Raw genomic sequence first — 18288 nt, 5'->3', positions numbered from 1 at the left:
TATGTCTCATATCTTGGAATATGAGAGACTTGCATAAAAACCAGGCATATCTTCAGATTGGTCAGAAGAAGACAAACAATTTGATATGTCACGCTGCTTGGCTGGAATATATAGGAAAGCAGAGAATTACATCTCTTGAACCATTCAAGTATTTATTTCATGTTTCATATCTAACCGTTCCACAGAGGCGTCTGCATATTAATCTACCTGCGGGTGGTATGTTACTTGTGCCTAGGAAAAGTTATGAGCAAAAATTAAGCTATGAGAGATTTTGGTTCTAGCTTGGGTCTCCGCCTAGACACCCCCACCACAAATGAGGGCATTGGTCCTTGGCTTCAGAGACACCCCCTGATGGGGGACTACAAAATAGGCTGTCAGGCCTAAGAGAGAAGTTGAAGAAATCTCCCTTTTTAACATCAGAACCAACTTGGGAGACGGTGCCCTTTTTGCTCTGTAACTTGATCTGCTTAACCCAGGACTTTTGGCAAGTATTCTACTTCTCTAAACTTCTTTCTGTTACTTTTTTGCTGTGTTATTGCTCTCTGTATATTTATATATATATATTGGTTACATCTTGTTTCTGTAAATATTTTTATTGCACCCTTTTGACCTTTTAGTAATAAATCTTTCTTTCTGAAAGTGTTGAGCTGTTTCTAAAGCTCCCTAATGCAACTTACGAATTCCTGCCGCTGAATAGCGCTACTAAGTGTGTTTAACCCTCTGTATAACCTGTCTGCGGTGACAGTGGTATACAGACGATTATTTCAACCATCCTAGTGTTATTGCTGATATTGCCGAGTTTCCTCTTTCTCTGTACAAAAAGGAGGTGGTGGCAGTGTGAAGGGTTAATTGCGTAATTAACCTGACCCAGTAACAATTGCGCTCAGGCTGCCGGTACATCGATTGTGGTCCATTAGCTGGAAAATCATTGTGCAGGGTGCAGCTGGGCGTGGCATTGTTACGCACGTGGCATCGCGGTTTTAGATTCGCTAGTCCTTCGGTCACGAGTTTGGTGAGAAGGGCAAGGGGTCTGACACCACAATCGTTACATATCCCCTGTCCATTTTTATCGCAGTCTGTGCCCCCCTTAGGGAGATTCACCCTGTCTATTTGTCCTTTTAAATTAATTAAGAATATAGCGAGCGCTCAAAGAAACCAGCTGCTGAAACACTCCAAGGAATCACTGGACCTCATAACAGAAACATTAAATATATAGTGCAGCGCTGTAATGTAATTAAAAAGATAAAAATAGTTCATAAAGTCCATTCACAATAAAATCAAACATGTGCAGGCCTCCTCCTCATTAGGTGACTGGAATCAAACAGAAAAAATGCGCACTCACCGACCGCACATTTTATATGCGCCTGTGTGTGATTTTATCCAGATGACCAGCCAGGCATGCAGCTCCAGGAAGCACATGGATCATCCCTCTTAAACACTGACATCAGCCTTGGGTGTAGTAATACCTCCAGGTCCAGAGAGCCCTCTTGCCCCAAATGATAGGTAGACAGGGGTCCCTCTCCTGGTTCCAGGTACCCCAAAAGTGGTCGGTGTAGATCTGAAGCCCTCCAACAGGAGAGTCAAAGAAAAGAGGGAACGCCAATAGTGTAGTAGGTTCAAAACTTTATTAGATCAACAATAATAAAGCCAGGGTCACATGTGCATACAGATACCTTCGGCCATTAAGCGGGCTGGTAAGTATGAAAAAAGTAAACCATGTACTAACCCGGCAGAAGTAAAGATCACAGTGGACGCCCTCTGATGAAGTGCCGTAGCACGAAAGGCCTCAGGAGGAGCCAGTAGCAAGTGTGACTTCCTGACCACTGAGACCATGAGGAGGTCCAGTGGTCTCTGATCTTTACTTCTGCTGGGTTAGTACATGGTTTACTTTTTTCATAACCCTCCCTTTCTCTATCCAAAATGAAAAAAAAAGTTTTGCCTATAACACTACTTTAATTTAAAGGATATATTCACCTTTTGGAGCATGTTACATTTTTAGGGCGGAACATGTATTATGTACCCATATCCACAGCAGCTCCCGCTGCCCGCTCCCTCCCTCTTCTTCCCATGCTAGCTGTCATATTTGAAAACCTCACGTCCGTGCAGGGAGCCACCTACACGGCCACATCACTCATTCTCAGAGTTCTGTGAATGAGTGCCTACAAGTCCCGACAGCCTTAGCGGCTGTTGGCTTGTAGTTTTCAATGAACTACCACGGCACTGTGGAGCACCGTGGTAGTTCATTGAAGGTTCTTGTCAGAATATCTGCTTGACTGTACAACAATTCTGACAGGTCTGCAGGAGAGCTGCATGGCATCAGCGATCTACTGATCGCTGGTGCAATGCTTTACAGGCTTCTTTGGACAAAAATAATGCACATTTTCTTTTTACCTGCAAAAAAAATGTGCATTTATTTTTATTTTTTTTCCAATAAACTTTTTATTGAGATGTAGTCATCGATTACAGGTGATATAACACAACTTTTCAGGAAAAACATTGGTGTCACATCAATCCAATAGTACAATCAACATACAAGGGGAGAATAGAAAATAGATGTGCATCTTGTCACATATACAACTAAAACATCTGCACATTATATAGCTTTTTAATACAGTTTGAAAAATGAGAGCTTATTATTTTTGTCCAAAGGTGAACTTATCATTTAAGTGCATAAAGAGTCGCTAATGTCACTGTCAGTTCTATACGATCCATGTATTCTAGAGCTGCCATATTCTGGAGCTGAAGGCACCCCAGCATGCCGGGGCACCCCGGTGAAAAAGGCTGGTATACACAATATAGGAGAATTTGAATCTTTCCATGAAGCTGAAGTACTTAGTTATCTTGATGTCAACCTCCTCCTGTACAATAAAATTCAGAATGGAAGAGGGAGGGACAATGCTTGGAGTCAGTCACGTTCTACTGCATGCACCTTCTGTCAAAGAACATGCAGATAGGAGGGGGAGATACAGGAGCCCATTAATCAACTACTGTTTCTTCACTATCCAGTCACATGTTTTGGGAAGACCGGTAACCGAATTCTGTTGCTTCACTGCAGTAGGTAGTCAGTAGTGGTGTCTGACAGAGCTGTAAAAATCATAGGACTAGATGGACAGAAATACAAATTTTTTGGCAGATAAAACATCCCAAATATATGTATTCTTGCTGTGTATTCAGGTATTTGCCTGGAGTACAGCCTTAAACAGTTGACCACATTAAGTTTAATAAAAATGTGCTCATCTATTTCATTATTTTCTAAATATTTTTTGCTGTCATACATAGGTGAGTTGGGCTTTTTGGCTGAAGAGCGAAGAATCAACGTAGCAGTAACCCGTGCTCGTCGCCATGTTGCTGTTATTTGTGATTCCCATACAATCAGCAACAACAAATTTCTCAAAGACCTCATGACTTACTTTAACGAGCATGGGGAGGTCCGAACTGCTTTTGAGTATCTTGATGACATCATCCCCGAGAAATATTTTCATGAGAATGAAGGTTGTAAACCAGAAACCACTGCTAAGAAAGACAGCAAAACAAAGTCAAAGAAATCAGGAAATTCGACCTTGAGCAGCCGTAAGCCCAGCACTACAACGGAGTCTCAGGCAAAGGAGAAGAGCGAAACAAAGCAAGCTAACTCTGTTAGGTACTTCCCGCAATCTAAGCACTTAGGTGACCAAACAGAAAGTTCAGCCAAGGAAAAACTACAGGAAGAGATTGAGGACTTTATAGCAGACCATGATAAAACCCAGTTAATGTTCCCTTCAACACTCACATCGCATGACCGATTACTGGTTCACCAGATAGCGGAGAAAAATGGACTACAACATGTAAGCACGGGAGACGGCAGAAATAGATGTATTACGCTTTCCAAGCACAAAGTCATTTCAGCCGATGCTGTATCACAGAAAATAGATGATTCTGTTGCACAGAAACCTTTTCAGTCACAGACATCAGAAAAAGAAACAAAGGAAAAAGAAATCGGCTACAAAGCTACTCCCAATAACCTTGATTTGAAGCGCTTACATGTGGAGCGAATGCAGAGAGAGAAAGATAAACTTGAAAAAACAAAGAAGGAAGCTGCAGTGCCAAAAGTTGCTGAAAGGAAGACCTCCGATGTGAAACGTGGGTTTACTTTTTTTTTCCTTTTAGATCTGTGGTTTGGTTTCATTGGGTTTCTAAAACATGAAAATGATGTAATGTTTGAGCACCTAACAGGGCTTGCTGTAGTTTTGTTCACTTGCCAATGGGTGAAAGGCTTACCACTTTGTCGTTGAAACTGAAAAAATATGACAGCTATTATTCATTATGTCTAAAATACAGACAGTACACAGTGCAGCATATTATAAAAGGTGCAGGTTAACAGAACTGTGGCCAAATAAAGGCCAGAAAGGATAAAAACCCAATATTGTCTAAAAGATTCCTTCAGCTCTTTTTTTTTTTTTCCAATTATTACTTACTGGTGAGCTGATGACCCCAGGGGAAATATTCAAAAAACAACAGGAGATGTGAAAAATAGGATAGACCTCTAGAAAAAAAAAATAGGTAGAAGCAGGGAAATCCTAGCACCTGTAGGTCCTACGGTACAGCTCTCCAGCATGCAGTAAAGTGAGCAGGGTAGTATTGACTTCAGGAAATCAAATGCCATATCTTTGAGACTAGTAGTCAAAGGGTAAGGATTCTTTAGGTGACCTTTCACTGTATATCTACAGCTGGGAACCTTAAGGCACAGGTAGTGCATGCAGCACTACTGTTAAGGAAGATTTTAAGTGAAAATTTGAGATGATCCTTCTACTTCTAGATGTTCTCTATAAAATGGCAAATCTTCACTTTTGCAGTTCAGGTCTACTTTTAATTATTTCCCCACAACCCCCTTTTCACTATATCCCCAATTATTTTAAAAACATTAAAGCTGTAGTCCTTAACTTTGGTTAAGTAGAAATTTGCCAGCAGCGGAACATCAAATAAAACAGGCCAAAATTGGGAGAGACAAGTCAGTTTTTTCCAAAAATAAAAATCATCTGAGACACAGCTGTGAAATATTTATATTTTTTGGCACAAGAAAGGCAAGGCAGGCTTACTCATAAAATTTTGGAGCGACAGAAAGGTATGTAAGCAGCAGGTATAACAGGAGCCGGCGCGGCAGTGCCGCTAGATTTGGCCAACTTTTCCCTGCTGTTCTTCTGTAAGGTGCCCCTGCCCCTCAACATCAGTATTGACAGGATCACAAAATACCTGGAGCACCTGAGGAGAGTAATAGTGAGGTGGTTGTAGCACGCTGCGGTGAACAAGGGGTGTGATCACATTGTGTTAACAGTGAGAGGGGCCCAAAGTTGCATGGTTAATTAGAATCCAAGCTTCTTTGTACCCATGAACTATTCTTTAATGGATAAGTTCACCATTGGGAACATGTTACCTGCTCCACCTGTTTTTAGGGTGGAACTTGTAACATGTTCCCACTCCTTAAGCCTCCCCTGGTCCCCCTGCTAATTGTGACAGTGCATCGGGGATTTTATCCCTTCAGTCACTGTCTTAATTTGAAAAGAACACGGTCGTGCACACAAATGGCCACATCATTCACAGAGCTCTGTGTGTAAATTAACTACAACTACCGACAACCTTTGTGGCTGACAGCTTGCAGTTCTCAATGAGGGTGCTAGTGAGCACTCTAGTTCATTTAATCTTCCTGTGTATTGTGTATCTGCCTTCCCATGCAAAGTCTGCAGGAGCCCTGCATTGCACCTGTGATCTGTGTGTGTGTAATGCCTTACATGCTCACAAAAAAAAAAATAAATGTACATTTTTTTTAACCTGCAAAAAAGTGCATGTATTTTTTTTATTTATTTTAAGAAAGGTGCTTCTCTATTATCTGCTGGGCCACAAGAGGGAAACTCACAGTCCTGTATAAACTTCAGTGCAGAAATGAAACGCTTCTTTACATATGCTTTCGTTCACACTGAAAATACCCATACAGCTAACATTTTGTTTGAGCCTACCCTAAAGAAGAACTTCATTAAAACAGGGACTGCTTAGCAACCAGCAAAAGTGGAGACAATGGATACTTTGGTCAGAAGTATGTAACGTACAATATAGTGTAGATCTCTGTAATGCAAAGAGTGATGGGGTCAGGAGTGTGTGACACTGAGCACAGAGGTCAGGGGTGCATAGTGCACACAGAGTAGTGGATCAAAAGTATCTAATACACAGAGTGCAGGGGTCAGGAGGGCATAATACACAGTGGATCAGGAGTGTGTATAGGTGAGGGGGGTTCAACAGTACATAAAACCTGAGCGCAGGGGTCAGGAGTGCACAATGTACAGGGTTCAGGAGTACAAAAGGTAGGTTGCAGGAGTCAAGATTACATAACACACAACACAGGGGTCAGACGTATGCCACACACAGGCCAGTGTAGAAACACAAATTACCCTCTCCTCCCAGTGCTATCCTCCCCCTTCATTGTAAGCTCTCCCTCACCTGTTGGAATGCCTAGATTTTAATGAAACATTGAGGATAGGTGGGGGGTATATGTATGGTGCTTTTGGTGCACATTAGTTACTATACAGAAATATAGCAGCATACCATCTTCAATATGCTTTACACAGGTATGTTCAACTGTTATCAGGAAACTAGACCTAAACCTTTCACTCCTATTTTGCATATGTTTGATCTATAGTTTTGTGTTTTTCTTTTTGTCACTTACAGGTAAAGGCGGAAATAAACCTGAGCCAGAGAGCTCAGACATGGACAGCTTTGATGCTCTGCTAGCTGAGGCAGTGAAAGCAGACAATACTTGTGGATTTGGAAAATGTAAAGCCAGTGTGGTAACAGTAGGGGATTTCTGCATACACTGCAATAAACGCTTCTGCCTCAGTCACCATATTCCAGAGGTAATCAATGCTGTGATTGGCCTTCCTGCCATTTTTAGTACATTTATTAGACCTGTTCTCTTGAAGTATTTTTTCAGAATCCTTAATGGTGTAATGTGCTGTAACATTTCTTGCAGTCTTCTTTAAGTACTGCTGAACTAGACGTTAGTGTGGACATACACAACACAATAAAAAAAAAAGCAATGCAAGATAATTCATCATCATTTGCAATGATTGGGCCAATTAAGGTCATATCTAAAGAGAGTAAGAGTAATGATATGTTTATTGCAGTGCTGGAAATATTTCTCATTTTAGATTTTTTTTTTTTTGGGGGGGGGGGGGTAATTGAGCACTGCATAGTCAATTTTCTACTCCCTTTTCTTTAGAGAAAAGAGAGAGACCTGCCCCTCTCCCCATGCTACATTTATTCAATAGTCAGGGAGAAGACTGTGATAGGTTTTAGCAGTTCGAGTAAAGGCAGCAGATATCTCATTATCAATCAGTCATCATCCCTAATCAGAGCAAAGCAACAGGTTTGATTTAAAGTGGTGCTAAAGGCTCAAGGTTTTTTACCTTTATGTATTAACCACTTGCCTTCTGGGCACTTTTACCCCCTTCTGTGCCCCGGCCAATTTTCAGTTTTTAGTGCTGTCACACTTTGAATAACAAGTGCGCAGTCATTCAACATTGTACCCATATGAAATTTTTATCATTTTTTTCACACACTTAGAACTTTCTTGGTATTTAATCGACACTGGGTATTTTATTTTTTGCACTATAAACAAAAAAAGAGCACAAAATGTGAAAGTTTTTCTTTGTTTCTATTATTAAATTTTGCAAACAGATAATTTTTCTCCTTCACTGATGTGCGTTGATGAGGCTGCACTGATAGGCAGCACTGATGGTCACTGATGAGGTGGTACGGATAGGCAGCACTGATGGGCACTGATGAGGTGGTTTGGATAGGCAGCACTGATGGGCACTGATAGGCTGCACTGATGAGGCGGCACTGGTGGGCATTGATGAGGAGGCACTGATGATTCTGCACTGATATGCAGCAATGATGGTCACTGATAGGCGGCATTGACGGACGGCCCTGACTGACAGCTCTGACTGTCAGCACTGATGGGCGGTACTGATGGGTGGCACTGCTGGACTGCACTGCAGGGCACTGATCATAAGTGCCCTGATGATCAGCGTCGATCTCCTCTGTGACAACTGCCGGTTATCAGCAGTACTTTCTTCACACTGTGACAGCGTGAGGAAAGTGCTGCCATTAACCGGCAACTGTATTTACTCTGTGATCTGCTGTGTCATTGGACACAGCTGATCACGTGGTAAAAGGCAGCTGCGATTGGCCCTTTACCTCATCACGTGATTAGCTGTGTCCGTATGACGTCCCCCCAGAACTGGGTAACTGCATTGTAGCCGTCATTCGGCTATAGCGCGTTTACCAAGTGGTTAAGGTAAAAAACCTTCTGGGTTCAGTCCTCCCCCGGGCCCCTCCTTAAACTTACCTGAGCCCCATGACCATCCAGTGATGTGCATGAGGGCAGCGGCTCTCCAGGGTCTCTCTCTCTCCGTATTGGCTCACATAGCACCTAGAGCCATTGTCTTTTTGCTGCTGTGAATAACAGCCACTGAGCCAATAAGGAAGGAGCAGGGGGGCAGGGTTGAGCCATGCACTGTGCGTGAATTGACACTGTCCATTCAAAGTTCGGGAGGGAGCCTGCTCGAGTGCCCCCATAGCAAGAGGCTTCCTATTGGGAGCACTGAGCAGGGGGGAAGAGCCAGGCACATCTGCGGGAAACCCAAAAATGAGGATTGGAGCTGCTCAAGTGCCCCCATAGCAAGAGGCTTCCTATTGGGACCACTGAGGTGTGGAGATAGAGCCAGGCACATCTGCGGGAAACCTGAAAACGAGGATCGGAGCTGCTCTGTGCAAAACTATTGCACAGAGCAGATAGGTATAACATGCTAGTTATTTAAAAAATATAAATTTCCTTTAGAATCCTGGTAACCCACCACCCCTCCCCAGCATAAACTTTTCTTTCCTTCACTCCCCTATCACTCTGTTTAGAAATAGGGAACAAACAAAATATATGGTACTTCTGTGTATGGAGGAGCACATGATCCACGTCATATAATGGGACAATTGGCAAGATAATATGGGTAGATTACTGCCCTGTGCAATCTACATCTCCAGCGATTCAGGACTGTCCTTTACTCCTGGCAGTCATATGAAGTGGCAGGAGAGTGAAAGGAAGGCAAGTATATGCTGCAGAGGAGGTCTGCATTATTGTGAACTAGATGCTTAATTCTGCGAGGGAAGGCACACTTCTATGGCAGCTACTTTTTATTACAATTTGTGTCTTCATTTGAATATTATGAAGAATGTACTCCAGCAGTTGACACCAAGAGTTCAGATGAAAATCCAAATGCAGCTTTTCACAGCTATACTAGAGATGGGAACTCTATGTGATCTACCTGTGCCAAAATGCTGTAAAGATTTGGCTCAGGATTAGTCCTGCCACATACCACCCAAGTCGATAAACAGGTTTTGATAAAGAGAAGTTCTACTAAAACCTTTGAACATAGTCAAGTGACACTGTACTTATAGTCATATTCCACTTTTGCTAAATATTTATAAATTCACCTATATTGATTAAAAGGAAATTTGAGTTTATGAATTGCTTTCATTGAAGCCGGAAAAGCATTGTAACTCTAATCAGTGGATCACAGGTACAATGCACATCTCCAGCTGCAGGTCCATACTGAGGTGTGGGCCTTTGGTTACAGGGCAGGATGGCATAATGGACTCCAAGTGCACTGACCTCGCTGCTCCATTAAGATCTAGGAGTCCCTCCACCGCGTTGGCAGATGGGTCTTGTAGTTTCTCCATTCACAGATCTCTGGATGTTACAGCTGTGTTGGCAGAGCTATAAGAGCCAAAGCTGACCAGAATTAAAGAATGACAGGAACCTGTAGACAGGAGAGCTCCTGTATTCATTAAGGGGGGGTGGCAGTTTGGGGGGTGAGGGGGCTATGGATTGTGTCCATGCTTCATGTTAATCCCTAAAGTATGAGTGTAACCTGAAACTCGGTCAAACTCGGTCAAAAAATTAACTTCTGCTCCCTTTTAAAATCAATGCAGAGATAGGCAGTACTGTAGCAGAATCAGGAAACACTGCCCTTTAATGTAAATGTTTCTGTTTTATGGTACCCTTATTTGACGCAGAGAGATATTTAATTTTTTTACACAGTTGATGATTTTTCCAGGCAAAGGCAGCTGCTAAGTTGTGTCAGGTAAGAGGCAGCTGAGGACAGCACTGAGCATCAATAGCACATTCTGTTCCTGCCAAGTACTGGGGCCAATAACTCCGCAAAAGCTGCCCCCGTTCAAGAAAGAGTTAATGGACATGTCCCCAAATGCCTCCAGATCCAACTGAATGTGATTTGCCAAATCACATGACCTATATAAATGCCTAGATGCTCTGAAAGAGCGCAGCTGTTCCCCAATGCTGTCCTGTGGGAAGCTCTAATTAGACTGTGTTTAGTGGATAAGCAACTAATATTATATTAACATGCAAACCAAAAGCTCTCTACTGAGTTATAATGTGTTTCTCTTTCCCTGTCATGTCTGTTTTCTTCACTATACAGTGCAGATGAATTCAAAGAAAGAATACCCTGACTTTAATATAAAGAATCCTGCTTTTCAAGGCCAGAGTATAAAAATGACCCATATTTGCTTGTACAGCCTATGAATTTATATTATATATTGAAAATATGCCCAATCATTGACATTTAACTCCAGACCGATATTGCAAAAACGAATGCAGTTATGACATTTGAATGTAACCTGTATAAAAACCAGAGTATGCGTCAGTTTCATCCTTTTATAATCTCTGCACAAGAGCACTCAGACTGAAAGAAGAAGGGCAACTGTTCCAGTTAGATGTCCTGCATTTACATCTGCAGACAAGGAATGTGCCAACAGGAGGAGAGATCAGATAAATGTCCTCCTCTGTCTGTTTCTGCTCCATTACAGGCAGGGAGTAGTGAGGTGACTTAGCTGTGTCACAGAATAAAATCAGGTCTGCAGGCTGGCTGTGCTGTCTGTCAGGTTTGACAGATTGGATTGACAGAAACACAAATTCTTTGGAAGGTAGGAAACTCCCATATATGTATTCTAATGGTGTATTTGTTATTTTCCTTGAGTTCAGTTTTAAAGTAGTTCTAAAGCCAAATTTTTTTTTTTACCTTAATGTATTCCCTGTATTAAGCTAAAAAAATACATTTTACAGCTTTCTGTCCTCCCCCACCTCTCTAAATACTTAGTCCTCAATCGATCCAGCGCCGTGCATGGCTGCATCTCTTCTGTCCCCTCTCTTCCTCTTCACACAGGAACTTGGGCAATTAAATGTGTGAGGAGGAAGCAGGGGGGCAAACCGTGCAGCTCAGGGGCGGGCACATGGAGCAGAGGAGGAGCCAAGAATGCCAGCAGGGGACCCCAGAAGAGGAGGTTCAGGGCAACTCTGTGTAATGTCATTGCATAGAGAAGGTAATACTTTTTTTTTTTTTTATTATTATTATTATCACTATTTTAATTGAAAAAAATTGTGCCTTTACCAATACATTTAAATCCTTTCTTTTTCTGGCTCAGAAATTATGTTGAAGTGACATCACTTCAAGTTGTCATGCATAGTAGTAGATCAAAATCTCCCCACCCTCCCGAATGTTTAGCTGAATGATCTTAGTTCTGAAGTTGTGTGCAAACCAGTACAGTGTGAACTTGTCAGCTAACATTAGTAAGTTAAGCTATCTGCACTCTAGCAGACACCACTATGTGCCTATATATCTCTACGTGGCATCAGTGGTTGTCCTGCATGCCCCCTAGTGCCCCCACATTCAGGTCTACTAATGCTGGCTATAAACTGATTGAAATTTGGCCAGTTCAGCAGTGAAAGGATGACTTTCAATCAGTGTGAGTGGCCTTCTCCACTTGTCAGAAGTCAGTTGTTTGGTCAACTTCTGTCGAAGAAATGTGCAGGAAAGTTTTTGTCAAACAGCTGCAGCTGCTGATCAGTGTATTTGGACAGTGGCGGGTCCCCCTGTCAGAATACATTGTTCTGGAGGGATTCCTCCATCCCCTCATTTGTGTGAATGGAGGAATCTGTTAGTTTTTTTGGGTTTTTTTATTTAGCATGCTGGCTGATCGAAAATAAAAAACTAACCGTGAATGGCCATCTTTAGAACTCTCTGACACATTTCTGAAACCCCATGTCATTGTATCTCTGTAGACTTACTACACAGTTACACTCTACTGTCCAGCATATCTGACTTCTGAAGGTAAAGTCCGTTTTTACAGAGTTGCACAGCTGCTGTTTTCAGATTGCTAGTGACCTATGACAGGAGAGAGGGGGCATTAGAAGAGCTTACACCAACCTCTGAGCACAGATGGTATTCTATGGGACAGTCTTAGAGACATTGGGCAGTGAAACCATACATTTATGAGGCATCTGAGGCCTGTAATTCAATGTACATATTTGGTTGGGAGGGCAAGAGGAGTGGGATAATGGCTTTTAGTTAGACTGTAGTGACTTTTTAATCCATTTCTGTAATATAAATGCTATGTAACAGCAGCCTATATTAAAAGAAAAAAGTGTTTTATTAAACCAGCAGTGTACCAAATGAAATCCCTTTATGTCTTTAAAAAATATCAAAATTATTTAGCTGGGAAAATTAGTCAAAGAGTTATAGTCTGGCATTGCTAAATGTGGCCTCGGCCACTAGCCTTTAATGACCTTTGGCCACAAAAGGGGTTCAAGTTTATCCAAGTTCAATAAAATGTTATTCTATTGCAGCTTACCACTCCTTCAAGTGATTGTAAGTATAAAATGTTAAATAACAAAATAACAGTGGTTTATAGTCGCCTGCTCTGTGCAATGGAATTGCACAGAGCAGCCCAGAATCTCCACTTCTCGGTTCCCCCACTGGCATTCCTGGCTCCTCCTCTTCTTGGTGTGCCACCATAGGAAGCTGCTTCCTGTCAGGGCAACTACTTGCCTCCCTCCCATTCCCTTCATACTATAAAAATGTCAGGGTTCTACTGGGGCTCAGGTCTGAAGAAGGAGCCTATTGAGCATGCTCCGAAATGTATTACAGCTCCCTTCACCTCCTACATCCGACTCTGCTCTCCTAGCTTCATTTTGATGCACAGGCACATCCTGGACTCTACTTCCTGATCCTATAGACGTAGTTTGCTGCTGGATGTCCCACCTGGATCTAATTACCACACGATGAGTCTTTTTAACTATTTATCTTGTAAGTGCAATGTATCCATTGTTTACAAAATAAATTGTCAGTACTGCACTTAGAGGCGCCTTCCTCTCTTTTTCTTGTTACTGCATTAGAGCCTTGCTTCCACTCTAAGAAGAGCTGCCTCAGTGTTACTTCTCCCATCCATCCATCCCTGATATCCATCTGGCACCTTTATCCTACAGCTACAGAGGTTGGGCTCCAACAAGCGCGCCCTATATAATATACAAACCTGCGTACTTGATCCCGAGCCCTGCTGTCTGTGTCCATTGACATAGACAACAAGGCTTGGTCCTGCTCCCTCTCTCCCTTGTCACAGGATTTAACTGACAGCAGTGGGAGCCATTGGTTCCCACTGCTCTCAGTCAAGCCTGTGAAAGCAGGGAGAGAGCTGGTGCAGATGTGCACATCGCTGGATCAAGTGAGAGCTCAGGTATGTATAAGGGGGGTGAAGGGGCCATGCTTTAGAATAGACATTTTTTACCTGAATGAAAGGAATGCATTAAGGTTAAAAATGTTGAGGCTTTACAACCACATTAAACTGGCAGCTGCACTTGTTTGCCTTTATTTTCTCCTGGTGATCCTGCTAGTAACACACTTCCAGTCCTAGAGTGACAATACTCACTTACTGTACTATATCTAAATAGGAGTAGCGTTGTCACCCTGGGAAAGGAAATATGCAGGGACTACAAAACACATCCCAGGTCTCTCATCATCATAAGTCCTCATGCACACTGGGTGTTTTTACAGCTGCTGTTTTGAGCGTTTTTATTTCTACAGCCAGTAAACTCCCCAGCATGTTACCCTATGTGTCCATGCACACACAGGCTTTTACCAGCGTTTTTCAACATGCGTGTTTTCAGGCTGGAAAAAAAATCAGTTTTTCAGCTGTAAAAATGCTCTAATGCTGGAAAATCGCTGAAAACCGTGGCTATCCAGTATTTATAAGCGTTTTTGAGCCTCAAACTTTTTTGGGAGTATAGTTTTGCTGAAAACCGCTAATGCAAAAATGCTAAAAAATGCAACAAAACTCGAGTTTTTAACACGGCATTCTACAGCTAACGCTACTAGAGTTTTTATAACATCCAGTGTGCATGAGGCCTAACCGAGAGGGGGATGCTGTACTGTAGTCCACAGAGGTAAGCTGGACAGGGCTGATAAAGATGCTTGAGATATCACTGCAGAAGTTACAAGCTCACTGGATTCCTGCAGGGATCAACAGGTTTTTTTTTTGTCACTTATCAAGCAGATGTTACAAAACTCTTTTATAATTGTTATTTGCGCCATTTTGGTTTGTTGAATATACTGATATTATTAGGCTTTACATACACTTTAACCAGACCTCATCTATCTGTCAGACTTTGGTTTAAATAGAAGCTATTTCTGTTAGGTGGTTGTTTTGTTTTTTTTAGATTAGTCTACAGTGCTGCTTTCTGACCACCCCGTGTGCCTTCCCGGTACTGAAAGAATGCATTTTTTATTTATTTCAGGTACTTATATAGCGCTGTCAATTTACGCAGCACTTTACATATATATTGTACATTCACATCAGTCCCTAACCCTCAAGGGGGTGTACAATCTAAGGTCCCTAACTCACATTCATACATACACATACTAGGGCCAATTTAGACCGGATCCAATTCACCTACCAGCATGTCTTTGGAGTGTGGGAGGAAACCGGAGTACCCGGAGGAAACCCACGCAGGCAGGGGGAGAACATGCAAACTCCAGGCAGGTGGTGCCGTGGTTGGGATTCGAACCAAAGACCCAAGTACTGCCAGGCGGAAGTGCTAACCATTTAGCCACTGTGCTGCCCATTATGGGAGAGATATGACTTTGGCATGAAGCCGGTAGAAGAAAGCCCTGTGAATGATTATCACTCGAGATCTGGGCTAAACAATATCTGCAGTCTTAATACAAAGTTCTGTGTTCTCTAAATCCCATCATTGTTACTAATCATATTTGGTAACAGAACTGAGATTAAATTAATTTCCTTCAGAGTATTTCCCTAATAAGAGCAGTGTCTGTTTAACATAGAAGTTGCTTTTATTGTAATAATATTTTCAGATTTATATCCAGATAGTGGCTTTGTCATTTCCTCCCCATTCAATGGTTTTATTGTCATCATGAAGAATCAGCCTGCACACGATCTTCCAATTCAGGACACGTCTGCACCGTACAGCAATCCATAGATCAGCCCAATATACTGACAGACATCACACATTGACTAGCACTTCTATTGATGTGCAGGACAAATAGAGTGGAAGCGAGTAACTACTTGAACGGCCTCCTGCCTTGTCATTTTTATCTGAATTCCTGTATATTAGTGACAGCATGATCTGTAGTTGATATTCCACACATGATGTGTAATCATTGTTCTGGACACAGTGGCCCTGCCGTGTAGCTCTTAAAGTGTAACCACTAGAACAGAATGCATGACATAACTTCCATTATTGTAAGAGTCTTAACGAGCCTTGTGATTGCAACTTTTATTGGAGTACCATATATCTTGTAGATTTCATGTTACATGATGCAGGAGATATTGGCACAATCATACTTCAGCCTCTGCATCTATGGAGCACAAATGATTGTAGTAGTTGTCAAAGCACTGCAAAGAGAGATGACAAGCAGCTCATCAATTTATAACTAGCAAGAAAGGTGCACACAGGAGCAGCTGTTCAGTACAAGTACGTAAAATCATTTCCTCAGCAGTCAACACTGTCAGCCAGAGAAAGGAACCGCATTAAAGGATAAGCTCACCTTTTTAGAAAAAATAGTAAAGGCAGCTTATTTTGCAGACAAAAATGTGCATTTAATATTTTTTTTCTGCAGGAGCCTGGAAAGCTTGGCACCCGTGATCAAGGGTGCAATGTCAGACATCTGCAAACAAGCCCTGCCGCTTTAAGCCCAAACCTCCATCTATGTTTTCCGTTTGAGAAATTGTAGGAATTGTGAATGAAATACAAGTGTGCTCATCTGTTCCCTTGCAATTCATTCAGAACTAAAAGCTGCCTGCCATGGTGGCTGTCAGTACTTGTAGTTCATTCATTCACAGGAAACTGAGTAAATGACGCAGCCATGTGGAAAGAGCCCGCATGACTGCGCTGTTTTTGAATTGTGACAGCAGGTGCGGGGGGGATTCCCCATCTGCTGTCACACTGAGGGGGGGATCAGGGTGAGAGGCAGTAGGAGCTGGAATATAAATACAGGTGGAACATGTTACATGTTCCAAAAGGTGATTCTTTATGGCTGGATTCACACTGTAACATTTTAAAGTTATCCTGACAAGGTAAGCGAAAATCGAGATTTAAGAGACAATAGAAGAGCTTTTATACTGCAGCCCTTTTAAGACTCTTCCACACTTCCGGGAGTAGAGAACAAAAAACAAAGCGCCTCAACCTTGTGCAGTACCTCAGTAAACATTTCATAAATTTGATAGATTATACTCACAAGAGTAGCAGTAAAAAAAGGCATATAACATCCAAAACCAAACACAGGGTTAGGAGACACGTGCAAGTGCCATCTGGAAGGGAGATAAACGCTTGGTCAAGCTGACGCGTTTCGAAGGGGTGTCCCTTCTTTCTTAGAGCTCTTGACCAAGAGTTTATCTCCCTTCTGGATGGAACGTGCATGTGTGTCCTAACCGTGTTTGGTTTTGGATGTTATATGCCTTTTTTACTGCTACTCTTGTGAGAATAATTCATCAATAAATTTACCAATTGTTCACTGAGGTAATGCGCAAGGTTGGTGCGCTTTGTTTTTTGCTCTCTACTACAGTCTATATCGAGCTTCCCCAGCTTCATGTTAGAGCTGCATAACCTTTGATCAGTGGTGGATGAACATTTATCATTTTATTCGATTGGCCTTCTTCTGATCCAAGTCCCTGAGTGCAGGAGGTGGTGGATGTGTGACACTTCCGGGAGTGTCAGATGCCTCTGTCCCTGCTGTGATTCCAGTTTCCAACCCTAATTCACTACAGGACACAGCAGTGATGTAGAGAGAGGGTATGCAGCGTGGGGGCACAGGCATCCAACACTCCCTGAAGAGTGCTGAAGAGTCTGACAAATGAATGCTCTTCAGAATGCTGAAGAGTCTGACAAATGCTGCAACTCTGGTACAGAGGGGGAAGGAGGAGACATTGGCCTGCTAGAAAGTTGAGTAGAAAAGCTCTTCTATTGCAGGGACCTTTCATCTTACTTTCTCAAATTGGACACCAGACTTATATGATACCTTTGTATTCCTTGTACTATGTGATGTCCCTGTGCTCAGAGGACTTTGCCAAATATGACAGTTTACTGATACTACCTAATGTATTTCATGGACTCTATTAATGAAATTAGCAGTTATGTATTAAAGCTTACAAGAAACCAGGGGCTAATTTAACTTCCACAGCTTCCTGAATATTCATTTTGGATAGACTGACCCTTTTGAGGTCTGTTTAACTGTTTTTTACATAACTTTCACCAAAGATTTATGCATATTTCCAATTAAATCCAATTAGAAATTTGTAAATCTTGACAGAAAGTTTTGTGGATCTTGTGTTGAAAACATATACAAGTAGACCCTTTTAACTGCACTGAACACCATAAAGAGTTTGCCAGTTTTTTTTTTTTTTTATTTCACTATATACTGTATTAAAGTGTTACTAAACCCACAACAGTAAAATCAGTTTGTATATGCAGTAAAGCATGCTTGTTATACTCACTGTGGAACCTAAGTAGTTAATCCTCATTGTGGAAAAAGGCTGTTTGATCCTGTCTTCTCTGATCCTCCCTTTCTTCCACTGTCCCCAATCCATCTGCTGATGGGGCAGAGCCCTGCGTATGCTCAGTTTGGGTGTATTGCTAGAGATTTATTTAATTTTTTTTGAGGGGGAGGGTGCATGTGATCAGTACAGGGTCAATCAGCACTGTCCAGACAGAGGGTAAGAGGTCATGCAGCCTCATAGGACAGTCAGAGGAGAATGACAACTCCTCCTACAAGCTGTAACCAGTGCTTGGCCAGATACTGACAGAAGTCACAAGACTGCTATATACTGCTGATGAGAAAAGGTATTTAGAAGTTTTATATTTACTAAAATAATTGCATTTACATGTTCTGTGTACTGTGG

At 42.0% G+C, this 18288-nt stretch overlaps 1 protein-coding gene across 1 annotated transcript in view; it reads left to right on the top strand.

The window, feature by feature from the left end:
- IGHMBP2 (immunoglobulin mu DNA binding protein 2) overlaps positions 1-18288 on the top strand; it is an 86030-nt gene that overhangs the window by 64651 nt on the left and 3091 nt on the right. The window contains exons 13-14 of the mRNA XM_089654975.1: positions 3280-4119; positions 6697-6881. Of these exons, the coding sequence (XP_089511101.1) occupies positions 3280-4119; positions 6697-6881 (1025 nt within the window). The remainder of the gene's footprint in view (positions 1-3279; positions 4120-6696; positions 6882-18288) is intronic.

The sequence above is a fragment of the Staurois parvus genome, unplaced genomic scaffold (genome assembly GCF_062004578.1).
Source record: "Staurois parvus isolate SC_StPar_1 unplaced genomic scaffold, SC_StPar_1.0 ptg000818l, whole genome shotgun sequence".
Classification (NCBI taxonomy): Eukaryota; Metazoa; Chordata; class Amphibia; order Anura; family Ranidae; genus Staurois; species Staurois parvus.
This window is presented reverse-complemented; position numbering and strand designations above follow the sequence as displayed.